This window comes from Thunnus albacares, chromosome 18 (assembly GCF_914725855.1).
Source record: "Thunnus albacares chromosome 18, fThuAlb1.1, whole genome shotgun sequence".
NCBI lineage: Eukaryota > Metazoa > Chordata > Actinopteri > Scombriformes > Scombridae > Thunnus > Thunnus albacares.
Genome location: NC_058123.1, coordinates 15,236,334 through 15,263,541, shown reverse-complemented (window position 1 = coordinate 15,263,541; position 27,208 = coordinate 15,236,334). Strand labels below are relative to the sequence as shown.

The window sequence follows — 27,208 nt, the reverse complement described above, 5'->3', positions numbered from 1 at the left end:
CAAGGAGGCAAAGAGCCCCTGAAAATGAATGACTTGAATTTAATCACTGCTGGAAAAAGCCTTCTATGATTTGCTCCACAAACACACACACACGTGAGAACCTCACAGTACAGGCAAAAAAAGACAGAGCCCGATGACTTAAAAAATGATGCATTATGCATTGTGATGAAAAAAGCAAACAAAACAAGCGCAAACAAGTAACAAAGACGTAAGAAAAATTTATTGCAGTATTTGTTCCACCAGAAGTGCTGAGGGTCACTTTCTTCTTGCTCTGTGTTCTACTGTATAACATCAAATTCTATATTAAAAACAATATATCTTCCCCTGCATATAGGCATAGATACTGCACTGCTTTTAACATAAGTAAATCATTTCAAAGATACTCCATTACAGTGTGGGAAAACAATAAAATGTTTAAAACAAGAAAAGAAAAAAAAAAAAAACAGTTAAAAGTTGTTGGAGCTCAGGTTAAGTGAATAAATCCATCTGGTGCTAGTTTAAACTCCAAAAACACTTTATTAAGAACATCATCAATACACTAATTTCCAACATTCACTTTATTCTTTTTTTTTACAGAATTATGTTCAGATATAAACATGTGTTTAGTTAAACTATGATACAGTGGGAGTAAAAATCAAACAACCGAGTTGCTGCACAACAGCGAAGGAACTCCCACACAATGTTTTCCCAAACATTTCCTTCTTGTGTTTTTTCTTGTGTTTAACTTAAACATGCCCATGTTTCGAACAGATCAGTGTTCACGGTACTTTTCCTCTATCGCGTCCTTAAATATAAAGAGGTTTTGTCTTCTCTCTGTTTGTAACATACTGGATCCACATTGGTTTGGCTGTGAAGGGTTTCTGTCTGTCAGTTGATTAACTCTTAGTCCCCTCCTTGGCGGCGTATAGCGCCCGTAACGTCTGTGCCACTTTATTTGTAAGCTTGTGTCCACTTGTCAAGGAGATTTTCTTGTAAATAATGTCTGACTCCTTGATCGTGTCAACCCAAGGCACCTTTTTGCGACCATCCCGTTTCTTTGCTTCAGCCCAGGGCCCAGAGTAAGTTCCAGACATCCAGTGTATACTGTAGCCACTTTTGGTCTTCTGGATGACCCTGGCAATCTGTGGTCTGTCTTTGTATTTGGGACGGCAGATGGCAATGACATCCATGGCCTCCACCTTCTCATTCATGTGACCTGAATCCTCTGCGGAATCCCCGCCTTTCCTTGGTTTCCGCTGTGGATAAAAATCAGTGGCATGTTAGAGTCTCCAATATGAAACCTTTTTCCCACAGGAAGCATCACATTTCCTTTCATGTTGGGTTAATGAGGGAACAGTAGCCGCAGTGGGAATACCAGCGGAGTTAATCTCAATGCAACAATGAGGAAAATATTTTTATTTTATATGGTCAACCCATATGAATTGCTCATTGTTTGGACAGTATGTGCTGATGCAGGTCACAATTTTGTACATATAACAATATTCTATTCATGTTATCTTTTTCTTCTTATGATGGACTGTTGATATGCCAGTTTCCCCCTTGTGACTTTCTTCTTCTCCACATTTTTTCAAAGCAATGAGTGTCTTCTGTTGTGTATCTTAAATGTGATATCCGAATGACCTCACTAATGCCGAATATGAACAGTTTCTATGCAGAAGTAGTGTGATTACGTGAAAGGTGACGCGAAAATCCTATGAGTAATCACCACCCCATATTTAAACTCCTTAAATATATTCTTACCGCAGGAGGATCTTCATCCTCACTGTCCTCATCATCTGACTCCACTGGAGCAGCATGATTATTGTGGTTGTGGTTCTGGGGTTTTGGGCCCCTCAGCAGCGAAGAAATGGCTTTGTTTCTGGCATTGGCACTTGCTTCGCCCTCCTCGTCCTCTTCATCACGATCCAAGTGCTCCATCAGTACCTTGAACTATGATAAAAGAAGGCGTTAAGTCAGTCAATACTTGACATTGAATGACAAAAAATACAGTAACTGGCATCGTATGGTCTATAAAAACCTTCAAACCCCAAACACCTTGTGTGAGACTGGAAAAAACCCCTCAAAACATTCTGAATGAGGAAATGCTGAGAAATGCTTACATCTAAATACTGTTTCACAATATTCCTCTTGATCTCGTAGCTGAGATCTCTGTTGGCTAGATCACCCTTCAGGAAATCCAGCGTCTGTCGAGGGTTGAAGTGCACCTTAGATTTCCTGTTCACTGCCTTGTCGTACACTTTGGCAGACTCTGTTGGCGAGTACTTCTGGATTTTGCTGTAATGCCAACAAAAAGTTCAGTTAAGTTTAGGTCATGTAAACAACTGCACAGCTAAGAAAGAGTTAATAAAACATATGTCAACCGGTATTTTTGATGTGGCCTACCTGTCTGAGAAGCCGTATAGATTCTTCAGATGTTGTTTGAGCACAAGCAGAAGCAAGATGCCTTGTGAAGCACTGGCAAAGTCCAGCAGAGGGTTTGGGTTTCCAGGGAGACGGTCCATAATTGCATCCTCATCTTCCATTTCGGAGTCAGAGTCAGTTTTTTTTCGCCTGCGGACCACCTCGTCATCCTCATCGCTGCTGCTGCTGCTGCTGCTGCTACTGCTGCTGCTGCTACTGCTGCTGCTGGACTCGCTACTGCTCTCCTCCTCATCCTCATCATCCTCAGAGCTGTATTTCCTCCTCTGAGGCTTCTGCTTCTTCTTCTTCTTCTTCTTCTTCTTCTTTTTCTTCGGCTTCGTCTTCTTTTGACGCTCAACAGGCTCTTTCAGTAAAGACTACGCAGAGGACAAAATCACTCAAATACAGACCAAAAATACAGTGGATATATTACGCAAGCTTGGATATTCATCTCATGATAAACAAAACAAATTATGAGTAAAAAGTCATACAAATTAAAACAAAGCTTCTCACCTCCTTGAAAGACTGGAGCAGGTTGCTACCAGAGACAGACAGGGTAATATCTATATGGTGCATGATGAAAAGAGGTTCCTCCTGGGTCTGGAAAGGGAAGCAGGCCAAGTTGTCTGCTATGAACAGCAGCATGTTCACCTCTGTTTTCTGCAAAGGACAAATTATATAAAACATCCATTGTTTAAATGACCAGCCTTTACGACACAAGAATATTGTCTGCTTTCTGAGCACTGATCAATTCACTCACTGATTCACACATGAATTGGGCCAAATGATGATTTGTGTGACCAAAATTGTCATGTATTCTGTGTCTATTGCTGTCCCTTCTGCCACTGACAAAGTCGCATCAGCTCAATGAGCTCAAAGACACCCAACTTCTTCATGCCATGCTGCCGGATAAACAAATTTATCTTCGGACCCACTTTGAGAAGCAAAGTTGAAAACGAGTAAATGGGTGGGTTCATAGTTCAAGATACACAAACCTACACATTTGACGGACAGAAGTGAACTTACAGAGCTGTCATCGAATAGGTTGAGCAGGGAAATGAGAAAAGCCCGTCTGTGTTGTCGGTTCCCACGGACCATGGTGTAAAGATGAGAACAGAGGGCCGAATCTGTGTCTTCGTGCCGAACACCTCGGATTACTGCGTTTTTGGAGCCAACTATGGCCTGTTGTACCTGATGAGACATCTTCAACCCTGCGACGGCTTTCATCTGTCAATTCACAGAGAGATACGACTCAGCGTGTAGATAGAATGATAATGTTTGTGATTATTTTGGTGAAGCCTTCGTTTTGAACTACAATATGTTAATAGATGAGCAGAGTATGTCATTAATTAAAATTCTCTCTCTTCTGCTCATCATCAATTACTCACATGGATGAAGCCAGAATATTTCTTGTCAATCTCCACCAGCTGTTGATCGGCCTTGTTCTTCATGGTTGGCTCAGGGTCTGTTCCCATGGCAATCAAGTAGGGCACACACTAAAAAAACACAAAAATCTTGTGATGCATTCAAGATAACAGTGTCGTGTGATAAAAGAAAATCTTAAACAGGTCTTGCTTATAAGAGGTACTATGTATTTTAGTTTGGAATGCCAGAAAGACTGTGAACTTACCTGTACAGGATGGATGAGGCCCTGGCTGAGAGTCAGTATAATGACATTCAGTGCAAAGTGCCGAACAGTGGACTGCGTGTGGAAGAAGGACTCCAGCACCTGCTTCAGGTAAATCTGCATTATGGAGCTGCTCATGCCTGACGAGATGTCCCCCATTTCCTTCAGATCCTCTTGCTTGGCTTGGTTCTTCCCTGAATGAACAAAAACATCCTCCTGATCAGGCTGCAGATGTTCTACATGAACGTGCATTAACTATAGAACACAGAGTGATAATCACAGGCAGAGATGGATTTGTTAAACTCACATTCACGGTCAGCCTCCTGCATTCGAGAGTCCTCTTCCTGCAGGTATGTCTGCAGGTTTTTTAGCACCTGGATCTTCAGACTGACCAAACTGTTTTCATCTGATAGGGTATTGTTATACAGAACCTTCACATCCTGCACAAACATGAGCTCTGGGTGCATGATGAACTGGAAGCCTTGAGACAATGGAAATAATTTAAATGCAGATGTCATTACTGAAGAAGAAACAGGCAAATAAAAAGATCGGAGCTGTGAACAACACATGACAATATACAGTGATTACATCTTATGTTAAACTGAGATGAGGTGCAATATACCTAGACCTATGATGGCCTTGATCAGGACCTCCTCATCTTCATGAGTGGTGAAGTATAGCAGAAGCTCCAACACTTTGTCCTTGATGACAATCTAAGAGACAGAAACAGAGTCATCAAAACAGGTTCCACAGCAGTTTTGCGTACAACATTTAAGCGCTGAGTGCTGATGTCTACCTTGTTGGCGCCTTTGAACTCCTCTTGGTCAAAATCAAAGTGTCGACACAGAGCCCCAACGGTGAACAGTGAGCGCAGGAGAGTAGGTTTGTTAGTTACCAGAGTGGAGCTGTTGGGGTCCTCTTGGTGCTGGGTCTTGAGTTTTGCCAGAGCTCCTACAAAATCATACACACAATTGCTGCTTTTATTCTTCTAGCTCATACAATGAACTTAATCAAAGAACCTGGACAGTAAAAAAACATTTGGTGTGTGTTCAATGCTCTAATTTATCTTGATTTGAAAAGAGATGAGTATGAGCTTTACATGTAACCATTCATTTGAGGTGAATGGAAAGGCTCACAATTACAAGCCCTATGTACTATTAATATTGATTTTAGATGAATTTTCAAGCCTTTTCCATTTCAAGTTATATGACATTTCTGATTAGACTAAGAAAAGTACATGGCCTTACCATAGTAACGATTGAAACAAGCCCAAACAAACTTGTAGTTATGTGTGACCTTGTTCACAACAGCACCAAGACAGCTTACACAGTGTTGTACAACCTGAGAAGCAAACACAACAAATATTATGATACACATATTATAATACCGTGTGCTCAGAAAAGTAGTTTCACATCTGTGTTGTGCATGATTTTGGAGAACTATCTTTGAAAGCTATAAGCTGTAATTGAGACTGACAGTCATGCCGTATTTGATGATGAGCTTCATCAGGTCTTCTTCTATGGTGGTGAGGAAAGTCTCACTTGGTTGCTCCATCAGAGGCACGACCAGCTCCAGGATCTTGGCCACGTTACATATCACCATGAAGTCATTTTGAGTCTGAAATGATAATACCGAAGAGTTGTAAAATAACTTAGTGAACAACTCTATTGAACACTTGTGTTTTCATTCACCTGCCACTAGATGAGCCCATAGCACAACATAAAAGTAGGTGTTCATTACTGTCTTTCCTCCTACTTTCAGGGAAATTAAAAATGATATACTAATACTCAACAAGATGACATGGCCCTTACATTGCACTTGGTGGTCAAGTAGGGCTGCATAGTCATGGCATGTTTGACCATTAACTGTGGTCTGATCTTGCTGAACAGGTACAGAGTGGTGACACATGCTACCAGACGACCTGAGCTGAGTCCTTTGTCCTCACAGTCTGAAATGCAAACACAGAAAACGTTCAAATTGGTCACAGCACGTTAATGTTTAACACAAGATAAATATCTTTGTTAGCAATCAAACGTGTATGTTTATTTCGCAAAATGCATTTACCTGCAAGAGACTCCTCATATTTCAGTATGTGTTCCACTAGATTGTCCACCAACTGAACGCAAGCTTTCTTGGCAGGTTTGTACGAAGCGTTCTCTTCTGACTTCAGTAGCTAAACAGTTACAGGACATACGGCAATCAGATAAAGTGCAAAACAAAATATTAACACAACAGCTGCTGTTGAGATATAAAAATATTCATACAAGTTGAACAGCTTACATTTTGGAGAAGCTGCTCAAACCAGTCATAGCCTGAATCTTTACATGCCAACACCTGGGATGAAATCAAAACATGAGACAAGTCAGATTATGTCAAACATCAACATGTTACTGGCGCATTCATGTATTTTCACACATCCGGATAGTACGCACCACATCTGTGATGTTCAGGATCTTTCTGGTCATGGCATCTTTGTCATGACTGGGTGTGGGGGTGAACCAGAGTTTCTGGAATGTCTCATTCACCAGTTTCTGCAGGGTCAAAGATGTTTAGGTATATTCAAAATATATTAAAAGCTAGAATCTGCCACTTGTAGGAGGCTTTTGCATAAAAACAAACACAAACCTTGATCCCCTCCTCATCATTGACCCTTCGGATCATCTTGACACACATCTCAGTGATCTTGTGGAAGTCTGGCTGCTCCAGGCAAATATCCCTCAGGATCTTAATGACTCTCTTCCTCACGCTAATACCTGTGTCCTGTGTAAAGACAAAATGGGTACAAGGACAGTTCAATAATGACTTAAAATAAAGTGCCTCTTTTAGTTATTTTGAGAATTATGCTAAATTTAACTTAATCTAATAGCAAAATATCAATTTGTTAAGTTATAAAAGTGATAAATTAATTTTTTTCTCAAATTGCTGCACTGTTATGAGCATTTTGAAATGCATGTTCAACTGCCAAATGGTTGCAGTTCTTCATTTGATCTTTAGGTGGCAGGGTGGGGAAAAGAGGATTTAACCTCAGCTGAACTTGTGCACTTCAAATGAACTTTTAGGTCAGAGTTTAAAAAAGGAAAGGGCAAAGTTAAGCTCGAGCCTGCTTTATGATAGATGTGGCTTATTCATTTCCACAGACCCCTTAGAGGGCACATGATGTGACTGAATCAGTTTAAATTTTTATCACCAGAGCAGATCCTGTGTATGTTACCTCACAATCAGGTGTCAAACAAGGTGAAGAGGGAAAGCTTAAGAAATTACCAATATCCTTTCAATGAGCATGTCATAGTACTGCTCAATGAGCTGAGGTCGACTTAGTACAAAACGGCCAAGGAGCTCCACAGCAGCCTCTCGCACACTGGTGGAGTTGTCCATGAGGCGACAATGAACCCCACGCTGCATATCCAACTGAAAAACAAAGATTGGACATCAGTCAAGCACTTTATTTAACATTATGGCTGCCTGTGTAACTGCAGTGAACTAGCACAATTGCCTGATTACATCACAACATTATTGTCTGTTGGCTTTAGGAAACTGTAACAGGCATTTTTCACTATCTTCTGATATTCTATAAACCAAATAATCAGCAGATTAATCAGTATTGAAAATAATCATTATCTGAGCAGCAGCAGCTTCAGTCAACCATCAGGGTCTACAAAGGGTCAGCACTCAGTGTAGGTCACCCGCATTTTGGCAGTGATGAGAGCTCAACACATGTTGTAGTCACTGTAGTTACGCACGTAAAATGGAAGAAATTCTGCGTAATTTACCCGTGCCAGAATACTTGGATCCACCGCCACTACCTCAGACAGACACTTCATGGCTTTAGTTCTGACTGCAATAGCACTCTCACCAAGAACTCTCAGAATCTATACAAAAACGGAAAGAAAGAGAGAGGAAAAAAAGTTACTGACAGGCAATATAATATAATCTCCCTCTTTTTTATGTGAAATGATTCCTCTTACCTGTGATAAATAAATATCAAAGCTCTGTGCAAATGGCCTCATAGAGGCCAGATATCTGACAATCAGACAGGAGTCCTCATAGTCTACTGTGTTAGAGTTTGACCTGAAAGAAAATCAAGAAGACAGTTATGATAGGTCAACAGGTCAAACAGCATAGCAAATTAGTGCAGTGATGCAGAGAGTTGCAGTATTTACGTCAGAGAACTGAAATGCGATCGTGAAGTCTTGATGATCTTGCGGAGGAATTTCTTTCGTGCTTCTGCCCTCAACATAATCTCCCCAGTCGAGTCAACATCCGTGGAATGACCTTTCCAATCATCATCTTTATCATTTTGAGACTTCACCGCCTTCTCTGCCTCAGTTGTTGTGTCCCTGTACCACTGGGCGATGTAAAACTTCCTGGCAAACTGGATGAAACAAATACATGAATACTTAATGAACAATGAACATTTTGAGGTACATTATACAGAACTACTGTATGTATCATGCAATTTTCATTGTGGTGTATGAAAATGGAACACTCACCACTAAAGATGAGTCTGTCTCAATGTTCTCGTCTAGGTAGTCTAGCAAGGCCTTCTGGAGTTGCTGGATCTCATCATTGCCTGGACTCTGTAAGGAGATCAATAAGCAAGGAGCATCTCAAAAGCAGTTCGACAGCGCTGTTAATTAAATAAATTAAATAATACTATAATTATCATGTCTACCTCTTGGAGGATGCGGTCAATAGCCTTTTGGTCCATGTTGCTAGTGACAGCCTCTTTACGAAGGCGAGATGCGACGGTGCCGAGGTAGTCCAGTGACGCCACCCTGAGTGCCATTTCTGTCTGCTTGTTACTGAACTGGTGCACCTGGAGCACAGGATAAGGAGGGGGGACATTGCATCAAAAACATAAGTAGCTGTATCTGTTTCACGAGAAAATAACTGATGACAGATTTGGACTGAATGATTCTACTCACCAACAGCCGGCCCAATAAACTGAGCAGCAGTTCAGCTGCAGGCCACTCAGGCTTGTTGACTGTAGACAGCAGGTCGTGAACAAAGTTCTCAAACAGAGGCCTGTAGTCCTCTTCTCCCTGCTTACTGCCACACCTGACACATACAGAGTAATAGTCAATACAATCTTTTAGAGTAATGTATTTTTGAACATTGAACCAGTTAATATGACAGCCTATTCTGCAGTATAAGCTGGTACTGTGGCCAGGATGACACTTGACATACATGCTGTGAAGTGAGAGTGGGAAAAATGACTTACTTCTTGAGAAACACTGATAGGAAGTTCTGAGCTGTCCTCATGGCCGTTTCATAAGAATTTGTGATGAAGACATCTTTATCCACCTTAAAAAAAACAGCACCCAATATGTAAAACAATTTCTGAATCAAAACATTAGTCTGATAAATATAGTTTAAATATTAGTTAAATCCCTGGTCCCTACCTTCTTACTACGTTCATCATCTACATCCCTCTCAGAGGGGAAGTGTACCACACACTGGATGAGCTGAAGAACCAGGGCTGTGACCATCTGAATATACAAAGGCTCTCCATCTGTATCACTGCTGTTTAGCCTGGTGGATGGGGAGTATGAGACATAGTTAACTAAGCAATGCAAAGGTCGTCAATAATAATTGCTTTCATTTATGCCAACTTTAAAGATCCCCTCCAGACATGTTTTAAGATGTCTTAAGAAGATGTCTCCTACTTCTCTGTAAAGTCCATTCTCAGTGTTTGTGCACTGGAGGCTTCAAGTTTCCACATCACACTTTGTGTAAGCTGCATACTGGACCACGATTGGCTCCAAACTAGTTGTGATGTCACAAATCATACTTGCAGGTACACGCCTTCAACTCAGATTTAAAATGAGCACAGAGAAACTTTTCACTTTCAGCAGATGAACGTGAAAACAGCCTCCTAATGTCTGCACATACATCATTCTGCACAGTGAAGCTCGAACATCAAACTGGTGGAACAAGAAGAAAGATACATTTTTGCGTGGATTGAGAACTTAATATTCACTTGAGATGTAGTTACCGAAAGTTCCTGAGGCTGCGTTTGCTAGTAGGTAGTCTAGCCAGGGAGGTGAAGATCTCTTCAAGAATGAGCTGCCTGTGCTTCTCGTAACGAGAGAACACCTGAGGAAAAGTAAAATGCAGAGCGCTAAATCAAAATATAACAATAGAGATGTTGTGCAGGAGTGTGTCATAAAAAACAACAACAATCTGAAGCAATAGCATAGTTTACTTCTAAAACAATACTAAAATTGACTTACCGCCGTCACAAGTGTTATGGCACACAACTGCAGTTCACTGACATTCTCCACAAAAAACGGTGTAATACCAAGGGTGGACACCTAAACGTGGGCAACAAAAGCAGTCAGATATGCTACAGTTTTAAAGTCAACGATGAAACGAAGTCATGCATTTTGACGACATCAACCCAAATTCAGAATCTCACCTGAAGAATTGTGGTGTCAGTTAGCAGCTGGATCTCAAGGAGCTCTGAGATGTTGCTGACAATGTCACACACTTTGTTGTAGAGCATGACAACCACCTTCTGCTTATGGGTAGAACATTTCGCTCTCTTGGCCTTTGAGTTATGCAGGCCACCTTGGAGAGTAAGAGAAGGAGAAAGTAAAAGATAGGATGAAACGTAAGTAAACCACTTCATTTTTAAACACTTCATTTGATAGAATAGTGTTTAAATGTGTCAGATACTCTGTAGACATGCGACTACAAAAATATTCTATGGTCAACTTTTCTTCCCCAACTTTAGATGATGAACGTGTCTTCAAGAATTTAAGGTGCAGTATATCAAATCACTGTGACATTGCACTAACAACAGTCACTTCTGGGTAGACAACTGGCAGTTGATTTGAATTGCAGAGACATGAAATCAACAAACTTGTTCATTTCTGTTGTAATTTCCAGCCGTAACTGTAGCGTTTAAAGATATATAGTAAAACACAGTGGTCCGACCTATCTGATGTTTCTGCTGTGCTTATTTTATGTACTGTGTTGCTTTGCTAGCGTCTTTGATGAACCAAATCTACCCAATAGCAACATCTCACTGCTGCTCGGACAAACTGATAGCTGCCTTTGTCATAGAAGGAAGCCGCCTTACCATTGCTTTACTCATTTATACTTATTTATGCTCACTTTTAATTACTTTTACTACTTACTGCTTATACTTATTTACATTCGCTTTTTTGTTTACTTTTTTCCTTGCTTGAACTGACATATATTTTTGCTCTGCCCCGTTAAATTGTATGTACACAGGGGTTTTCTACCCGGAAGTTATTGTAAACAAACATTGTGATTGGTTCATACATTTTTGTTATTAGTCAATCCCTGAACGTGCTGAAATTTCTTTCAAGTTTGATTGCTCAACAAACTTATAAGAACTCTGTTCCCACGCCTTCAGCTATAATTAGTACACATAAATGTAAGGCACAATCAATTTTTAAAAATCTAACATGCATAAAAAAGCCTAAAGACTAAAAAGCTTGTCAATTGTCAATTAAAAACTGCTTCTGGAAAGCAATATTAGTCTACAACTTAGAAGAACAGAATAAAACTGTGCTGACCTCCATGGGGATCCACTCTGTAGACCGGGTCATACTGAGGGTACAAAGAGTTTTGCAGATGAAACTTGGTGTACTGCAGCACCCTCTCAATCACATCCTCAATGTAAACAGCCTTGGGCATGCATGGTGATGTCATGATGTTGAGTGCAGTCAGACAAGCATCAGCAGACTTTGTCACCCGCTCCATGATCAGGTCACGCCACAACCGCTCCTCATCCAAGGAATCATTACCCTACATATTCCAAAAGCAATTAGCAAAAAAAAAATCAAACAAATGACACAACTTGCTGAAAAGCTCTTCTCGAAAACTGGGTAAATTAGGTAAAAGAATAAAAGCAGGCTAACAACTTACATGATTCATTAATGTGGAGAGTTTGACACTATCTTGAATGTTCTTCTCCAAGATATTCACAATTTTCACCAGTTTATCAGATGGAAACTGTGGATCAAACAGATTATCGGTTACTTTCGCAATAACAGATAAATATCAACTGTGAACATGAGTGTAACCATGTGACTCTCTTACTTTGTTAAAGATGCCCATAGCTTTAATCTTAGCAGAGTCGTTGCCTAGCTCACTCAACTGGTGTTTTCCAAGCAAGAGTTCTTCAGGTATCTCATCATCATCTGTGTGAGGGCACAAAGTTATGATGTTGATATTTTTAAACTTATCACTTTGACACATTGAGCTTTGGAAACTGCACCACGTTTCATGTTTACCTGTGGCAGTGAAGTCCACATCCTCAAGGCTCTCAAGAATGTTGTCCACACTGGCTGTGAATCTCTTAAATGTGGAAGAGTCCAACTTTTCTGTTAAATAAATGTAAACAGATTGATTAATAAAAATATAGAGTTCTTATGTTATAATAAAATCAAGTAATATTATGATAGCATTCAAAGTGGTAAAGCAATACCCTCTAGTGTCAGCTTGGAGTCGTATGCCTTTCGGTTTTTCTGTTTTTCCTTTTTCTTCAATTTTCTGGCAACTGAATAAAACAAAAACACATTTGTCAAATCTTTTGACAGCAACCGTTCAAGCACTGAATATTTGATAGAGAAAGACTTGGTGTAGTACTTTAATTATCCTGGGAATTGGTCTGACTGATCATGAGTTTCAAATAACAATAATTTGAACGACAGCCGTCAGAAACGAGACTCCTAATATGCTTTTGTTGTCCATTTTGTAAAGGTGAAAGGGAGAGAAAATCACTTTGCTTCACAGAGACATTTAACCTAACCAAAACATTTTTTCTTGTGTCTGCCCGTGCCTATGCAAAAAAACACTCACCATCACTTAGGCTTGGTGGTGGAGAACTTCCGTCTGAATCGTCTGAGCTCCTATGGCGGTGATGGCGAGCGTTATGAAAACCTCCGCTTCGACGGTGCTCTCCAGAACCTCTCCTTACTTCCTGTTTCCATGTCTTGTCGTGATCTTTCTTGTGCCTTTTCCTTGCGTCTGAAACAAAAAGAGCGACGTTAAGAAATTATTTTTTTTTAAGTTTTTGCTGAGCTTTAAGTGATTAAATACATAAAATATTTCAAACACTTTTTTCTTGTGTTTTTGAGTATAATTATACTACTCTGGTGTGTATATATACACTCACACTCTTTGTCGGAGTCGTCTTCATCCTCTTCATTTGAGTCCGACTCAGCGTACTTGGGTCTCTTACTGACCATGCTGTGCCTGCGCTTGTTTGTCTCTGTAGACACAGGAGGTGAGTGAGCTTTCAGCATAGAAAAATCTAAACTTCAAAAGAAGATCATTTAATGACTGTGATGGTAACTATTCTAGAGACAGCTGTTTTAAGTAAATAAACAAACTCAGCAAAGTCATATCACACATTTACATCCTCCACAATTCTGTGTACATATTTCATGAGCATGAATGAAATGAAGTAAATCATAAGTAAATCATACCTTTCCCTGATCTGTCAAAAGAAGACCAGTTCCTGGACTTGAAGCTGTGTGCATTCCTGCTTTCCTTAATGATCTTTTTTACCTCATCAATACTTAGTTTCTTAAGCACAACGACAGGCTTAGCTCCTTTGCTTAGGTTCTCTACCAGTGACACTCTCTGCAGCCTGACCCGGGGTTCGCTCCATTGCTCCACCAATTTGTTTGGACATTGGGGATCTTTGTCTTTCCCATCTCGTTTAAATTTAGGAATCACAAAGTTCTTCAGACTTCCTGACTTTCCGCCCAGCAGGTATGCGGGGAACTCGATAGGTTTAGTCTCAAAGGGCTGCTTTTTATACCCGGTTTGGCAGATAACGCGGTCGTCCCCACTTTTCCTCTCTTCCTTTTTTTGGGGGGTTTGAAGGCCGGAACTGTCTGTCCTCTGTCGACCATTGAGGTCAGTGGATTTTCTGCTTCCGTCTTGTTTCACTCTAGGGCTTTCAGGTTTAGTATGCCGGTCAGGAGAGTGTTGGTGTCTGTTGCAGTTTTCCCTTGACAGGATCTTGTGTTTCCTTTCCCTGTCTCTGACTCTCTCTCTGTCTCTATCTCTGTTCTTATTCCTCTCCTTATCTCTATCTTTGTCCTTATCCCTATCCCTATCTCTGTCTTTATTCCTCTCTTTATCTCTATCTTTGTCCATATCCCTATCCTTATCTCTGTCCTTATTCCTCTCTTTATCTCTATCTTTCTCCTTATCCCTATCCTTCTCTCTGTCCTTATTCCTCTCTTTATCTCTATCTTTCTCCTTATCCCTATCCTTATCTCTGTCCTTATTCCTATCTTTATGTCTAACTTTGTCCATGTCCCTTTCTCTGTCCTTATCCATATCCTTTTCTTTATCTCTGTCTTTATCCATATCCTTTTCTTTATCTCTGTCTTTATCCATATCCTTTTCTTTATCTCTGTCCTTAACCCTATCTCTATCCCTGTCCTTATCCCTATCTCGATCTCTGTCCTTTTCCCTATCTCTATCCCTGCCTTTGTCTTCTCCCTGTCTGGAGATACGCTCTGCCTTGTTCATGGTTTTGGGAGTTTCAGGTTGGCTGACATGGGTTCTGTGACTGTTGTGGTTCTTTTCCTCTTTGTGCCGCGTGTCTGAATGTCTGTCGTGTTTCTGCCGTGGTTTGTCTGGTCGTCTGCCATCTGAGTGCACCTTGCTACTCGATCGGTGCTTAGATTCAAGCCGGCTTTCCTGCTTCTCTTTAGGGGTTTCTGGTTGGACGTCTGGACCAGACTTCCTGGAGTTGTCGGCATGCTGTTTGACAATGCTAGGTCTGTTCTCGACAATTTTATCCACCTTTCCATCTGTCTTTGACTTTAGGCGCCGCAGGTGGTCCTCGCACAGCTGCCGTGCTTCCAAGACCACCACAGGCTGTCCTTTCACTCTGCCAGCTTGCTGCAGATCAATACTGACCATCAAAGCAGGCCGACTGGCACCGTTACTTGCAGCGTTCGTCTTCTTGGGTGTCAACTTGCTGCCAGTGTTGCCCCCGTGAACAGCAGGTCCGTCGTTAGCTTCAACTCCAGGTTCCTGAGGATATGAGTCTTGCTTCCGTTTTTTCAGTGGCTTATCTGCAAAAAAATACTGTAGCTTAGCCTTAATACAAACAGGAACAAACATAGATCATGAAAAAAAATGTAAGAAGACACAGGGCAAAGGCAGGCACCCAGAAATTCACCTTTATCCTGGACTTCTTTAGACCATCGCTCTCTCTCACTGACTGACTCGCGTTCTATTCTCTCAAAGTCTGCAAGTGCGTCTATCTCAGCATCATCAAACACAACCCCGCTGACGACTCCAGTCTCCTTGATATTTGGCTGAACAGGAACTTGCTGACAGTTTGCCTGCTCCTCAGAACCTAACTTGTGTGACAAGTCCTGGGCAGTCCTCGACAACTGATTATTATTATTATTCATCAAATCAGTTTCATGGTCTAGATCTGCACTAGGAGAAGGCTCTCCAGATTCATCTGCGTCTGAAGTCCTCACTCGGGCCAGTTTTAAAGTCAGCCTGGCAGAGTCTTTCAGTGGAGAGCTAACAATGTCATACAAGGTGTTTTTGTCCATCTGCTCATGTTCCTCTTTGCTCCTTTCTCTATGCTTCTTTTTGTGGTCAGAAGAGGAGAGGAGCAGGTCAGGTGCTGCACCCAGTGGCACATCGGGGGGATGTGACTGCATGATAAGAGGAGGTCTTGACCCTGTGGGAACAAAAAATATAAATATAAAATTTAAGTTAAATTGGACACCAGAGTGTCTTGGCAAATAATGAATTGTACAATCTTATTTTTGATTCTACTAAATGAAGATGATTTGATGACTTGTTGCTAAGGCAGCATACATTTTGCAGTCTCTTCGCTCCCAGCAGGGGAACACACCGACTGTGGTGATTTAACTGGAAACGAGGCGGCCCTCGTGGAGGGATCATTCTCCTGTTGAACACAAGACGTTTATCATCACTTTTAACAGTCGGCGTGGGCTGAGGTCCAGTTGATGATATCCTTTTTATTCCCTCTAAATTACCTCATTTCCCAGTCTGTGAGCCATGTTCATGTAGTCTTCATCGGAGTCTGGTCTTGTGTTATGATTGGGGGGGTTACTTGATAGCTGTCCAGAGACCTTGTTGTCATGGATATTTCTGAGACCACCAGCAACTAAAATGGAAAGCAAAATAAAATCCTCAGTCAAACTGTTTGCGACAATGACAACAACTGTTCTGAGGGAACAAGGAGGAGAGTTGGAGGCTTCTTGTTTTAGACAGAATGGTCACATAATATATAAATCAAGATGGAAAAGCACACAGCAATAACAGACTTGTTTAAAGCCAGCAACAGAAAGAAATGCACACAAAATGAAGATTTGACTATTCTGTGATAGTCCTTGTATCAAAGTTTGCTATTTGCTGTGATTCCTAGCAGAGGTGTGGCAGGCAGCTAATGATACATTTCTTCTGATTTAAGTTTGTACTCACCTTGCTGAGTCTGCTGGTGTTGAGAGTAACTGGGTGGACTGTACTGCATATAGTCAGCAGGACTCTGAGGAGTATAGGGACTAGGTATAGGGCTGTTCTGCTGCGGTACGAACCGATTTCCTGACCCAGACTGCGGGGATGTAAAGCATCTGTAAAGGAGGAAGGCATAGTTGTAATCAAAAGTACAGTACAGAAAGTACTTCTCTAGCATCTGACAGCATACTGGCACAGCCTTACCCAGAGGGGCTTTGGGGGACAGTGGTTTGCTGATAGTTTGATGCTGGACTCCCATGCACCTGATTCTGAGAGATCTTATACTGTTGCATCATCGGCTGCTGCCTTACACCTAGGAGATTAAAAATGGATAGAAAAGTTTGCATTCATACAATCAAAGAGCTGAACATACACAACTCTGCAGCACCAAAAACGGAAACTCAGTGATATAGAATTTCAAATCTGTTACCAGCTACACTTGTTGAAAAAGGTAGCTCAGGTTAAACAAAATACTCAAAAGTGAAATAGAATAACATCTCCAGTGTCTAAAACATCATCTACTCAATGACAACAATGGGTACTACTTTAAGCTGGTTCCAAGTAATTATATTGCATATTAATTTATTACGATACAAAATATGTTTACCAGTTTATTTGGTATACCTGTATAATCTATTACAATCAAATAAATCCTTACTTCCTTTTATCCATATTTAACATTGTGTTAGAGATGTGTAGATTCAGTTACATGGTCATTTTTAGACCTTTGTTAGTGGTGTTGTTGTATTGGATTGCATTATATTGAAAGGTGCGTACTGTAAACTGCAAATGGGGGTGGACGAAACATCAGAAACGCATTTCAATATAATGCTGTCCAACACAACACCACCACTACACACCACTATAATTGGACATGCAGTAGTATGATATGCAATAATTAGTATGATAATGGTATCAATAATCTCATAATCATATTATACTGTGATGTCCTTCACAACAACACTCAAACCGCTGTTACTGTATTTCAACTTTAATCTTGTATACTTATAAATCATTCTGACAGTAAAACGTATCACCACAAAAGCTATTAGGAAGTCAGAGCGATGAAGGAGGAGGTTAGAGCTGCAGGAAAATGGTGAGGGTTTAACAGGGTGCAGGTTTATGTACACACTGTCTGACGACAAGTATGCACTGAGCAGATCTTTGGAGAAGCATTTCACTGGGTCAGAAACACTATGTTCCGACTGCTGGCCAAAACAGCACAAATAATGATAAGCCTTCATGAGACTCATGCATCAGTGTTAATAAAAGATTCTTGATCTGAGTGTGTGGTCATTATCACAAACACTTGTGGTTTCTTTTTTCTGACTACATGCTCATCTTGCAACTGCCAGCACCCCTAACTAGAGTACACGCTGTGAGCAAAGCTTTTTGTTCCCCTTTTTTCTCTTTGGCACAAATAATGATTCAGTATGCAAGTGTGTATGCATACTGTATGTGCTTATTACCTGTAATTGCAAGCTATTGCAGCTGCTCATAAAACTAGAGGGATTTCCTGAACTAAGGTTAAAAAGATAACTATACAGTTGTTTATGGCAATTAGTGATATCCTTGTTGATGACAAAACAAATGCAGCTAAGCTTTTAAAATACATGTTTGGATTTCATGTCATAGAAACCATGTTAAAATATTTTTCTGTGACACTCGCTACTCCAAAATTCACACTGACGCTGGAAGGTGCATTTTTTCACTTAATGCAAAGCTAGGCTAACCACTTCTGCTGGTCCTCTATCTTTAAGCTAAGCTAGGCTAAATTTGTGCAGAGTGACAACACACTTATCTGTATTTAGTGCATTTCTCTTTATCTCTTGTAACAAAACAAAATAACTTCCAATACTGACCAATTAACTAGCCCTACTGCGCATAAGAAACTTTGAAATAGTCACCTAACAGTCCTTACAAACCTCTGAGTCATGCCAAAGAATAAACAACACAACTGCTGTCATATCAGGGAAATTACAAGTGAAACTAATAACATAAATGATGGTTCATTTCCAATAATGATTGCAAACCAATGCAGCAATAATAATGTTACTGGGTACACCTGTGTTTCACAGGTCTGTTCAACTTTACTTTCCAGCCCTCAGGTTGGGAACCACTAGTGTAGTGAAACTAGGCAAAATATGTGCATTTGACCCAGGAAATGCTCAGGTGAATAATTAGTAACAGTGGCAACCAAGCATATAGTCACAGAGAGAGCATGCACTGAGCTCAACTGCAGACGACTCAATGTCTCCTCCTTACCACCCCAAACCTTGTACTGGGTTGTCATACTTTTGTCCCTGAAGATTTGGGGGTGTCTGGACAGCAAGGTTTGAAGAAGCATTGGCATATCACCCTCGGGTTCATCATTCCCCAAGTTGTCCTTCAACTCTCTAGAGAGAAAACAAAAGAATAGTCCTCAGTTATATTGCAGGCAATAGCTACCCACTGGCACTGCAGTCTACTTCCTTCCAATCTCAGTTGGCATTTTAAGTGCAGCTTAGACTAGCCCTTCATGATTCTGACAAATCCGAGCATGGGTTGACCTATCTATCTATCCTCGATTCAATGGTGATTATTTAAATTGAAACAGCAATGCCCAACTTCACTTTTAAGTAAACAGTGATGTTATTACAGTGAAACAGCAATGTATAATGCATTTCCAATAACACTACTAACAACCACATTGACATAACAATTTCTTATTTCCCAATTAAAACTCATATTAGACTTAACACGCCTTTAAAAAACCTTCTGCAGTAGCTACTGGCAAACTTTCCTCTCTTCAATAGGTAGTGGAGCAGGCTGTGAAAGACTGGTGAGTGGTACTTACATGTGTTCAGTGGAGACCTGGTTAAGGCTATGTGCCAGCTGAGTCACCAGATTCTCGTCCCGACACACCAGCAGGTTGCTGACCTCTTCAGAGATCCTTCCATTGTAGAGCAGACTCTTAGCAGTGGTGGCAGGGAGAGGAGAAGGCAAGGGCAGCTGGTTCAACACTAAAGGAATGATGGAAAGACAATTAATCTTGGTAGGGAAATCAGAGGAAGCAAGATTGTAAACAATAATAACATTAAACTGTTTTGAAAAATATATGGATGTGAATTTCTTTGTGACGGTGCAGATTAAAAAATGAACATTTTCAGGTAAAATAAAACAAATGGATTCAAACTCAGAATACATCCTGTTTTGGTGTTCACAATATTTCAGACCAGAAGAAACATTTTGTGGTCCTCAGAATACATGCCAAAGTTATACATGATAAAGAATATGCTGTAACAGTATAATTAACATGCTGTCTATCCTTTTATGAAAAGGCCTGAAAATTATAGTAATATCAGAGTGACGAAAGGTCCACCAAACTTTGTACATGAAGTTACCCCTTTATTAGATACACTTTTACATTCTAATGCTACCCAGTGCAATTGTCCTGCAGTAAATCATATATTCACAAAGTGTATAATTTCACAGAAATGTAAGCCTACAACTTCCCATCTTTTCGAAACATTAGCTGCTTCAGCCCTGTCTGCCCTGAAATCACTAGTAGTAAGAAGCATCACAATTACCAGTATTTAGCCCCTAGTACAACTACAAAGCCAATCAAATTCGGCCTGCTTAGCAGTCAAGTATTCCTTGGACTTGCCACATCTTGGTTTGAATGTTAGTGTTTAGGCTGTGTGAACAACATTGGAGAGATGATGTTGCACTTACAGTCTGTCAGGCTAGCAATTCCAGCAAGAGTAGTGATGGGAACATGAGGCATATCACCATTCATGCTGAAGATGAGGTCAAGAGGTCGTGGCAATGCACAGGCTGCTCAAAATCACCAATCTCTTCCTATTCCTCACATGTCCAAAATTCTGCAGAGACAAAAAAAAAAAGTGGCAACAAACACTATTACAGCACTGTTAACAAGGTTGGATGCCATTACAAGCAACACTGTTCTTACAATTATTCATATTGAGGGATGGTCAAATATTTTCCATATATCTACAGTGTACTTCTTCTGGATTGGGGATTTAAAACTGTGTCAGCTCATGAGTGTGCATTATTACAGTGCCAACATAACTGCACTTCTGAGGCAGACAGTTTATGAAGGCCTTATAGCAAGGCTGCTTTGCTTGGGCATGTCTTTGGGTGTTATTGATTCATGCAGCTTCTGTTAACCAGCAGATCCTGATGCTCAAACCATTATGTTCCCATTTTTGGCCCTTTTTGTCCTGTATAAATATACACCTACAGTGTGTGCATTTTTTATAGATGTGATATTTCAACCTGCTGAAGTCGAACATGCGATGGCTGCTAAAACATACAAAAATCAGATATTCTAGCTCTCATGCGAATACAGTGTGTCGTGCATTGCAATTAGACCCGGGTAGCGACAAATCTAACGCTAACTGCTGACATTAATCCTCTAACAGTAATGATAAAACGTTACTATAATTATGTCTCTCTCTGTGTTTATGTCTATACATCTCTTAACCTCTAACGTTAGCTTGTCTGTGGTTTTATTTTCATTTTCGCAGCTGAAGCTAACTAAACAAAAACCAAAGGCAATTCAAACAAACATGGTTATAACTGAAATTCTTTCTTTTGTTAGAGTGTCAGTTAAGGTTTCCGGGGCTCTGCAAAACACACAACAGCGACATTATCGTTAGCTCATCTTGACACTAGATGCTGACTGTATTATAACTCAGTTATTATTATTTTTGGCGTTGTAGGCACTTGCTAAGAAGACGAGCAACATAAAGACGTCTGTGAAAGTGACTACAATCAACTCGGGATTAGCCGGCTAGCAACAACTGGAAATGTAGCCATGCTAGCTGGCTAGGTATAACGCTAGGTTAACTGGAAGTTGCCGAAGCTAGCATCACCGGGAGTGCATCAAAGCCAGTTAGCCGTTTGTTGCTCACTCTGAGACGCTCCTTTTTAGCATTCGGGTCGTGTATGGGTTTAGATTTTCACCTCACACTTGCTGTGGCCTCCGTCGACGCACCTCTAGCTCACAAAGTGGACCTCGGACTTGCCTAAGGAAGCGTAACCCCGACCCGACGCCAGGGAGGCAGGGGTACAAAGCAAAGACCCCATCACAAATCAAGAATTATCCACTCCCCCCTCCCACTGACTGTTAACGTTCACCAACGGCTGCCTGTGTGCCTGACAACGCGGAGAGACTCGGGAGGTAAACTAATTTGTCTGAAAAGCGGTTGTTATTGTTGAATCTGCTGGCTTATTTACCTCAGGATGTGATGAGAAAGAAGTGGTTCTGGTGGAGGAGGAGGAGGAGGACGAGGAGGAGGAGGAGGAGGGGGAGGGGTAGGATGGCAGCTGGAGCAGGAGAAGAGTCTCTAGCTCCCTCTCCGTCCCACGGTTCAAACAGCTCCTCCGAGTAAACAGCTAGCACAACGGCAGTAATCCCCGTCAGGGGGACTGGGGGTTTTTCATCTTTCCCACGGCGAGCATCTCTGCTGGGAGGGAGAGAGGGGGGGAGCATCCCCTCAAACCGGCCTTTTCATACGATTATCCCCAGACAACGTTAAACGTTTGAGGTTGCGGGTACTAATTAATTTTCGAGAGAACCGGAGAAAAGAGGAAAAAAGGAGGGTCCACGGTCCAATCCCCTCTCTGTCTCTCTTTCAAAATGCCGACCGGAAGAATCGTTAAAAGGAATAACTCCCTCAACCGGTGAGGAGTCAAATCATAGCCTATCAAACGATTGTGACCCTAATAGGTAACCGACTGAGTCCCGTCTGCACCCCCACAACCCGGCGAGGACCTCGGGGATCTTTGTATGGGATCGCGGTGCTGGTTTTGTAGGTAGTTTTCCTACAGTTTTTCGTAGATAAGATTTATATACCGAAATAATTAAATTCAGTAAATGACAAAAGAGATACGTGGCATATAGGTCTGTGATGTTTACATCAGGATTTGGAGCTCTAACTAGCAAAACTAAAAGTCCAGCCTTTCCCTCGTTGTTCTGCACTAGCTAACTAAGGTGAATCTAGTCATTTCCATCACAAAGTGTTGAATTATATGATTTTTTTCTCCTAATCAGGTGTCATTCACTTTTTAAAAATCTGTCTTGTCTGTTTAAATGAGGAATGATGTAGGCTTGACATCACAACAAACACATGTACAATTAGCCAATCAGCTGCTTCCCCACTAAAACGTCCCACTTCCAACAAAACAGAAAGATTACCTGCAAAGTCTCTATCCTCTTTTGTCCTCTTACATGCTCCGAAGTCATCGGAGGAGAATCACTGAGCTTGAGTGTGCATTCATGTATTAAAACATTCATAAAGTATCTAAAAAAGTCCATCTGCATTAAAGTGAATTCAATAAACGTCAGCTTGAGAGACACTCAATTTTATAAGTAGGTTTTAGTCTCCCTCTTGTGGAGAAACATAAAACGTTTTTGCAGACAAAAGCAAACTTTTTGCTGTCTCTTGCCTCCTTTCTTGTCTTCTAGCCTCCTAGTGTGGCATAAGTGTTGTCTTTTCCTGGTTTTAAAGTAAAATGATGTAATTTTCTGAATTTACCAGACTGTTCTAGCTGTTCTATTATTTGTCTTTACCAACTTAGTCATTATATCCACATTACTGATGATTATTTTATCAAAAGTCTCATTGTGTAAATATGTTGTGAAAGCACCAATAGTCATCCCTACAATATTGTTGCAAGATCCATATCAAAGTATTTGGTCAAAAATATATAGTGATATTTGATTTTGTCCTTGTTGCCCAGTCCTATTGTATATAATTGAGAATGAGTCAATGTAACACTCTGACATTTATTATTGGTTGATAATATCATCAAAGAAACTGTGTGGTTCTGTTTATTTAGGCTGATGGCAGACCTCAGATTTCATATCATTTTCAACTTAGCTTTATAAAGTATGTTTACACTGCAGCATATTAACAACAAAAATATAATAAAAAAGCTTTATTTCCAAATGTGTTGATACTGGTTTTCTTGTCGTTACACATATTACACATAATACCCATACTGGAGGATTGGTAAGATACATACTACAGGAAATGATCAAGATCATAACAAGCATATAATCATTCTTTTAATATTTATTTTTTGAGCGTGACTTAATTTGCCTCTAAGTGAAAGATAATAAAGATAATACATTTCAGCAGTCCTTCCCACTCAGAGCCATCTAATTATTTATTTATTATTTTGTGTTGTCATGTTTTTAAATTAATTTGCTTTTTGTTGTTGATATCTTTGATGTCATAAGTTTAAAATATTTTTTAACTACAAAATTCATAATTTTGGACACTTTTTCTGGAGGGAGCAACTCAGACTTTGGTGTTCTTTGACTATGCACTGCAATACTTCAATATGAGTTTATATAACCTAATGATATTTCTTCTTTATTTTATGATACAGACAGGCCATAATTCACTTGAGGCTTAAATTATTTCCCCCCCAACTTTTATTATTCTTGGGTTTGAAGGTGTGAATAGGCATATGCGTGTACTGTGGCTCTTGGTACAGGACGTTTGTGACTAACAATCCCACACACACACACACACACACACACACACACACACACACACACACACACACACACACACACACACACATACACACACACAAACACTTCAAAAGCCAGCAGCTGACTCCTGGCTGTAGTTTCACGAGTGGATAATAATGTTGCGTTCAGGACCGCGGGGTTTCACGGTAATTAGTCTGCTTCAATGGGTTTAACCATGAGCCTCTAACCCGTGACGGTCATGAGGGTTTTATGCCCCTCTCTGCTCTCCGGCACACTGAAGAAAGATATTTGGGCAGTGAAATAACACAGAGCTCCGAGGACCCGCACTTTTTGAGAAGCCATCCTAACCAGAGGAACTGTCTGCAATCTAATTATCCAATTTGGTAAGATGATAGGTCTCTTTGTCTTTTTTTCCCAGCAGAGTTGCCTTATTATAGGGATACTGAAGACTATTTTGTTTTTTTCAAAGAGTTAGCCAAGTTTTCATTGTCAGCTGAACTCCAAATTGCCTTTTATTACCTCATCAAATTGGAAAAATAGATTATGTTGCAGAAGGTTTCCTAGCATGTTGCTATAGCAACAGGTGATACTGTCACCAATCAGGATTCGGACTACATTTGTTTGATACTATTCCGACTGGTTTGGCAAAAAAACAAATTTTATATATATGTATTCATTTGCCTATTTGTTATCAAAAATGTACATGTACTCACATATTTTTCAAGCATTAGTCAGCCAGTTATAATAGGCATATTACTCATTAGTGCCACTGTAGCACCGGGCGAGAGATCCTTAGTTTACCTCAATAGCAAATAAGATTGGATGAAAAAACAAGAGGACAAGCGTGAGGGCAGTGATTCATAAAACAAAAGAATACGATTTCATTTTAACAAACAGGACAAGTTGAACTTTATTTGAATTATCAAATTTCTACCCAGCAATTATTGTACGACACTCATAAACCATGGTTTGGATAAAACGTTGGGGTTAAGGTTATTATGTGGTGGGTGAAGTAGCCAAATACATGATACTAAAAGAAACAACTAATTATGAAGAGCAACAATTGTTTTCAGCTTCATGGTGGTTAAGTGTGTCTAAATTGACAATGGGCCTGCATTTGATTGCTGTATGAATAATTTTGAGTGTTGTTCTTGACAAAGGTCTATTTAGAGCCTTTAGTGTTCAGTACTAGAATTAATTAGTAATTCTAGTGGGCTGTGGGATATGATTTGATCCACTGAAAGAAAATGTGGGCTTGTCAAATAGTTTTAAATACTCGTTGCATTTTCATAAAGTGATTTACTGTTGATTTTCAGTTTGATGAGGTGTAATCGTACAGACGGGATGCCTCGTGGAGACTTCAACATCTATTTTGCCAGCAGCAGGAGGGGATATGTCAGAGTTGAGGAGTATGTGTATCTATTTTATTTTAAATTCAGCAAAGTACATAAAGCTTTGTGTAGTCTGACATAAGTCTTATGAATCTATATAATGCTATACTGTGGTGAATACCATAACTGATATGCCTACGTAAGACATAAAGTCATAAACTAATGTGTTTCTCTATGTGTAACTATATTAATTCTACAATCACTATCACTCTATAGCTGACCCTCATATTTTTTTCATTACAATATGATACGTTCCAACACATTCATTCTGAAAAGTAGTGAAATATGGTCATGCATCTTGAATTTATGATTTTATTAAGTGTATTGCTCAGTGATTGTTAGTTTAAGTGAATTGTGCTGTGCACCACAGGGCGGTGGGCATAGCTCTGCTGATGGTCATCCTGGCAGCTCTTCTCCTCCTGGGCTGCTGGTATTTCAAGAAAAGGAGCGGCTACAGAATAATCAGGGTGAGACCGTCCTTCCTTTAATGAAGCGATAGTTTAGCAATCTGACTAATAAAAGCAGGTATTGAATGTTTCTGCAAAATTCCTTGCTCATCTTTGTCTCCCATGCAGAGCCCCAGGTCTGGGTCACCAGGTTACACAGGAGGCCAGTACTCAGAGGCTGGACCCTCAGCAGATAACAAGATGGCTCTCACTGACTTCGGCAGCTTCCGACCAGTGGTGAGGGACAAGCAGTTACCTGATGACTGACTTTACTGGTTTTCCATACCCTCCCTGTCCCTGAGTCAAATTGTTTTAATGTCAGGAAAGAGATAGCAAATTAGACATATGTGATGTAATTCTTTTTTACTTATATATATATATATATATATATATATATATATATATAATTTCAATACATCACCAGTCAACAAACTCGTGGGCAGACTCAGTCTGTACAACCCAAAGTCCATGACAGAGGATATTTGTTTAGTACAAAGCCTCAGGGCTCTGAACACAGTGTCGAGCACGTGAAGCTGATGCAATAGATTCCTGAAGGAGAGATTATGATGTCACCAGACCAAGGGAAGGTATTAAAAATGTTTCATTCCCAAGGGAGGTATGCGTCTGTGAGTGCGGGAAAAGTGAGGGAAATGGGATCAGATCAACAGCCTCTCATATGACATGAAGTTGCAAAAGCACAATGTCCTTTAAAAATGCCCATCCTTTTCTAATGCAGCAATTACCAGGGTTCAAAGAAAACAGCCTTTCAACCATGCTAGACCCATTGTTCACCTCACTGTTACAGAGACCAAGATTGTTTAAACCCACGGAGCTTTAATTTCAATTCTAGTCAAGTGCTTCAAGTTTCCAGATATGACGATGAATGTGTTAAAATGTATAACAACATTCATTTTCAGTTGTATAATCGTGATGGAAGTCAGTGTGTGGGAATTTTTGCACATTTTCAGCTGTTTATATCTGGATGTTTGTCCCACTCTTCACCAGGTTCCTAATGCTCCTCCAGCCTATGAAAAGATCTCCTCAGGGCCGCTGCCTCCTCCTTATTCCCCCTAAAGGACTTCTGTAAAGCACAGACATCTGGAGAAGAAAGGAAAATACTGGATAACATACTCTAAACTTCATCTGTTGTTTGATGATAATCTGATGCCACTGTCAATATGGTCCCTAATACTTTGTAGCCAAGTATACCCATAGGTGAAAGTACTGTATCTCTCACTTTGTAAAATTATTCACATGCATGAACACAATGTACATAGGTTGTTTCAATAAACAATAAAAAGTGATTTCACAAGGATCCTGTGTACAAGGA

General features: G+C 40.3%; 2 protein-coding genes across 5 annotated transcripts; one reads left to right on the top strand and one right to left on the bottom strand.

Annotated features, from left to right (window-relative positions):
• Nucleotides 1–335: 335 nt before the first annotated feature.
• LOC122968912 (nipped-B-like protein B) lies at nucleotides 336–23,059 on the bottom strand. Of its 3 annotated transcripts, none has more exons than XM_044334440.1 (47): nucleotides 21,773–23,059; nucleotides 20,246–20,394; nucleotides 19,368–19,533; nucleotides 18,797–18,927; nucleotides 16,736–16,844; nucleotides 16,499–16,647; nucleotides 16,051–16,181; nucleotides 15,869–15,959; nucleotides 15,210–15,728; nucleotides 13,492–15,102; nucleotides 13,179–13,274; nucleotides 12,863–13,030; nucleotides 12,489–12,560; nucleotides 12,295–12,384; nucleotides 12,101–12,201; nucleotides 11,927–12,013; nucleotides 11,575–11,806; nucleotides 10,446–10,597; nucleotides 10,261–10,341; nucleotides 10,023–10,123; nucleotides 9,430–9,559; nucleotides 9,249–9,331; nucleotides 8,953–9,085; nucleotides 8,700–8,843; nucleotides 8,518–8,604; nucleotides 8,188–8,399; nucleotides 7,993–8,095; nucleotides 7,798–7,896; nucleotides 7,289–7,435; nucleotides 6,653–6,787; nucleotides 6,460–6,558; nucleotides 6,308–6,361; nucleotides 6,092–6,200; nucleotides 5,839–5,975; nucleotides 5,504–5,644; nucleotides 5,275–5,368; nucleotides 4,824–4,978; nucleotides 4,650–4,740; nucleotides 4,335–4,508; nucleotides 4,031–4,221; nucleotides 3,789–3,896; nucleotides 3,427–3,627; nucleotides 2,914–3,060; nucleotides 2,383–2,777; nucleotides 2,100–2,274; nucleotides 1,741–1,929; nucleotides 336–1,235 (listed from the first exon to the last, which is right to left on the bottom strand). In XM_044334440.1, the coding sequence occupies exons 2-47, from the start codon at nucleotides 20,307–20,309 to the stop codon at nucleotides 876–878; spliced, it is 8,244 nt and encodes a 2,747-aa protein (XP_044190375.1). In that variant the 5' UTR covers nucleotides 20,310–20,394; nucleotides 21,773–23,059; the 3' UTR covers nucleotides 336–875. The 3 variants fall into 3 exon arrangements, with proteins under 3 accessions (XP_044190375.1, XP_044190374.1, XP_044190376.1); XM_044334439.1 differs by lacking the exon at nucleotides 21,773–23,059 and adding an exon at nucleotides 21,500–21,604; XM_044334441.1 differs by lacking the exon at nucleotides 21,773–23,059 and adding an exon at nucleotides 21,500–21,604 and having other exon boundaries at nucleotides 18,827–18,927.
• mlana (melan-A) lies at nucleotides 21,644–27,162 on the top strand. 2 transcript variants are annotated; one of them, XM_044334445.1, is made up of 5 exons: nucleotides 21,644–21,716; nucleotides 25,358–25,450; nucleotides 25,803–25,899; nucleotides 26,008–26,115; nucleotides 26,884–27,162. In XM_044334445.1, the coding sequence occupies exons 2-5, from the start codon at nucleotides 25,362–25,364 to the stop codon at nucleotides 26,950–26,952; spliced, it is 363 nt and encodes a 120-aa protein (XP_044190380.1). In that variant the 5' UTR covers nucleotides 21,644–21,716; nucleotides 25,358–25,361; the 3' UTR covers nucleotides 26,953–27,162. The 2 variants fall into 2 exon arrangements, with proteins under 2 accessions (XP_044190380.1, XP_044190379.1); XM_044334444.1 differs by lacking the exon at nucleotides 21,644–21,716 and adding an exon at nucleotides 24,116–24,424.
• Nucleotides 27,163–27,208: the final 46 nt, after the last annotated feature.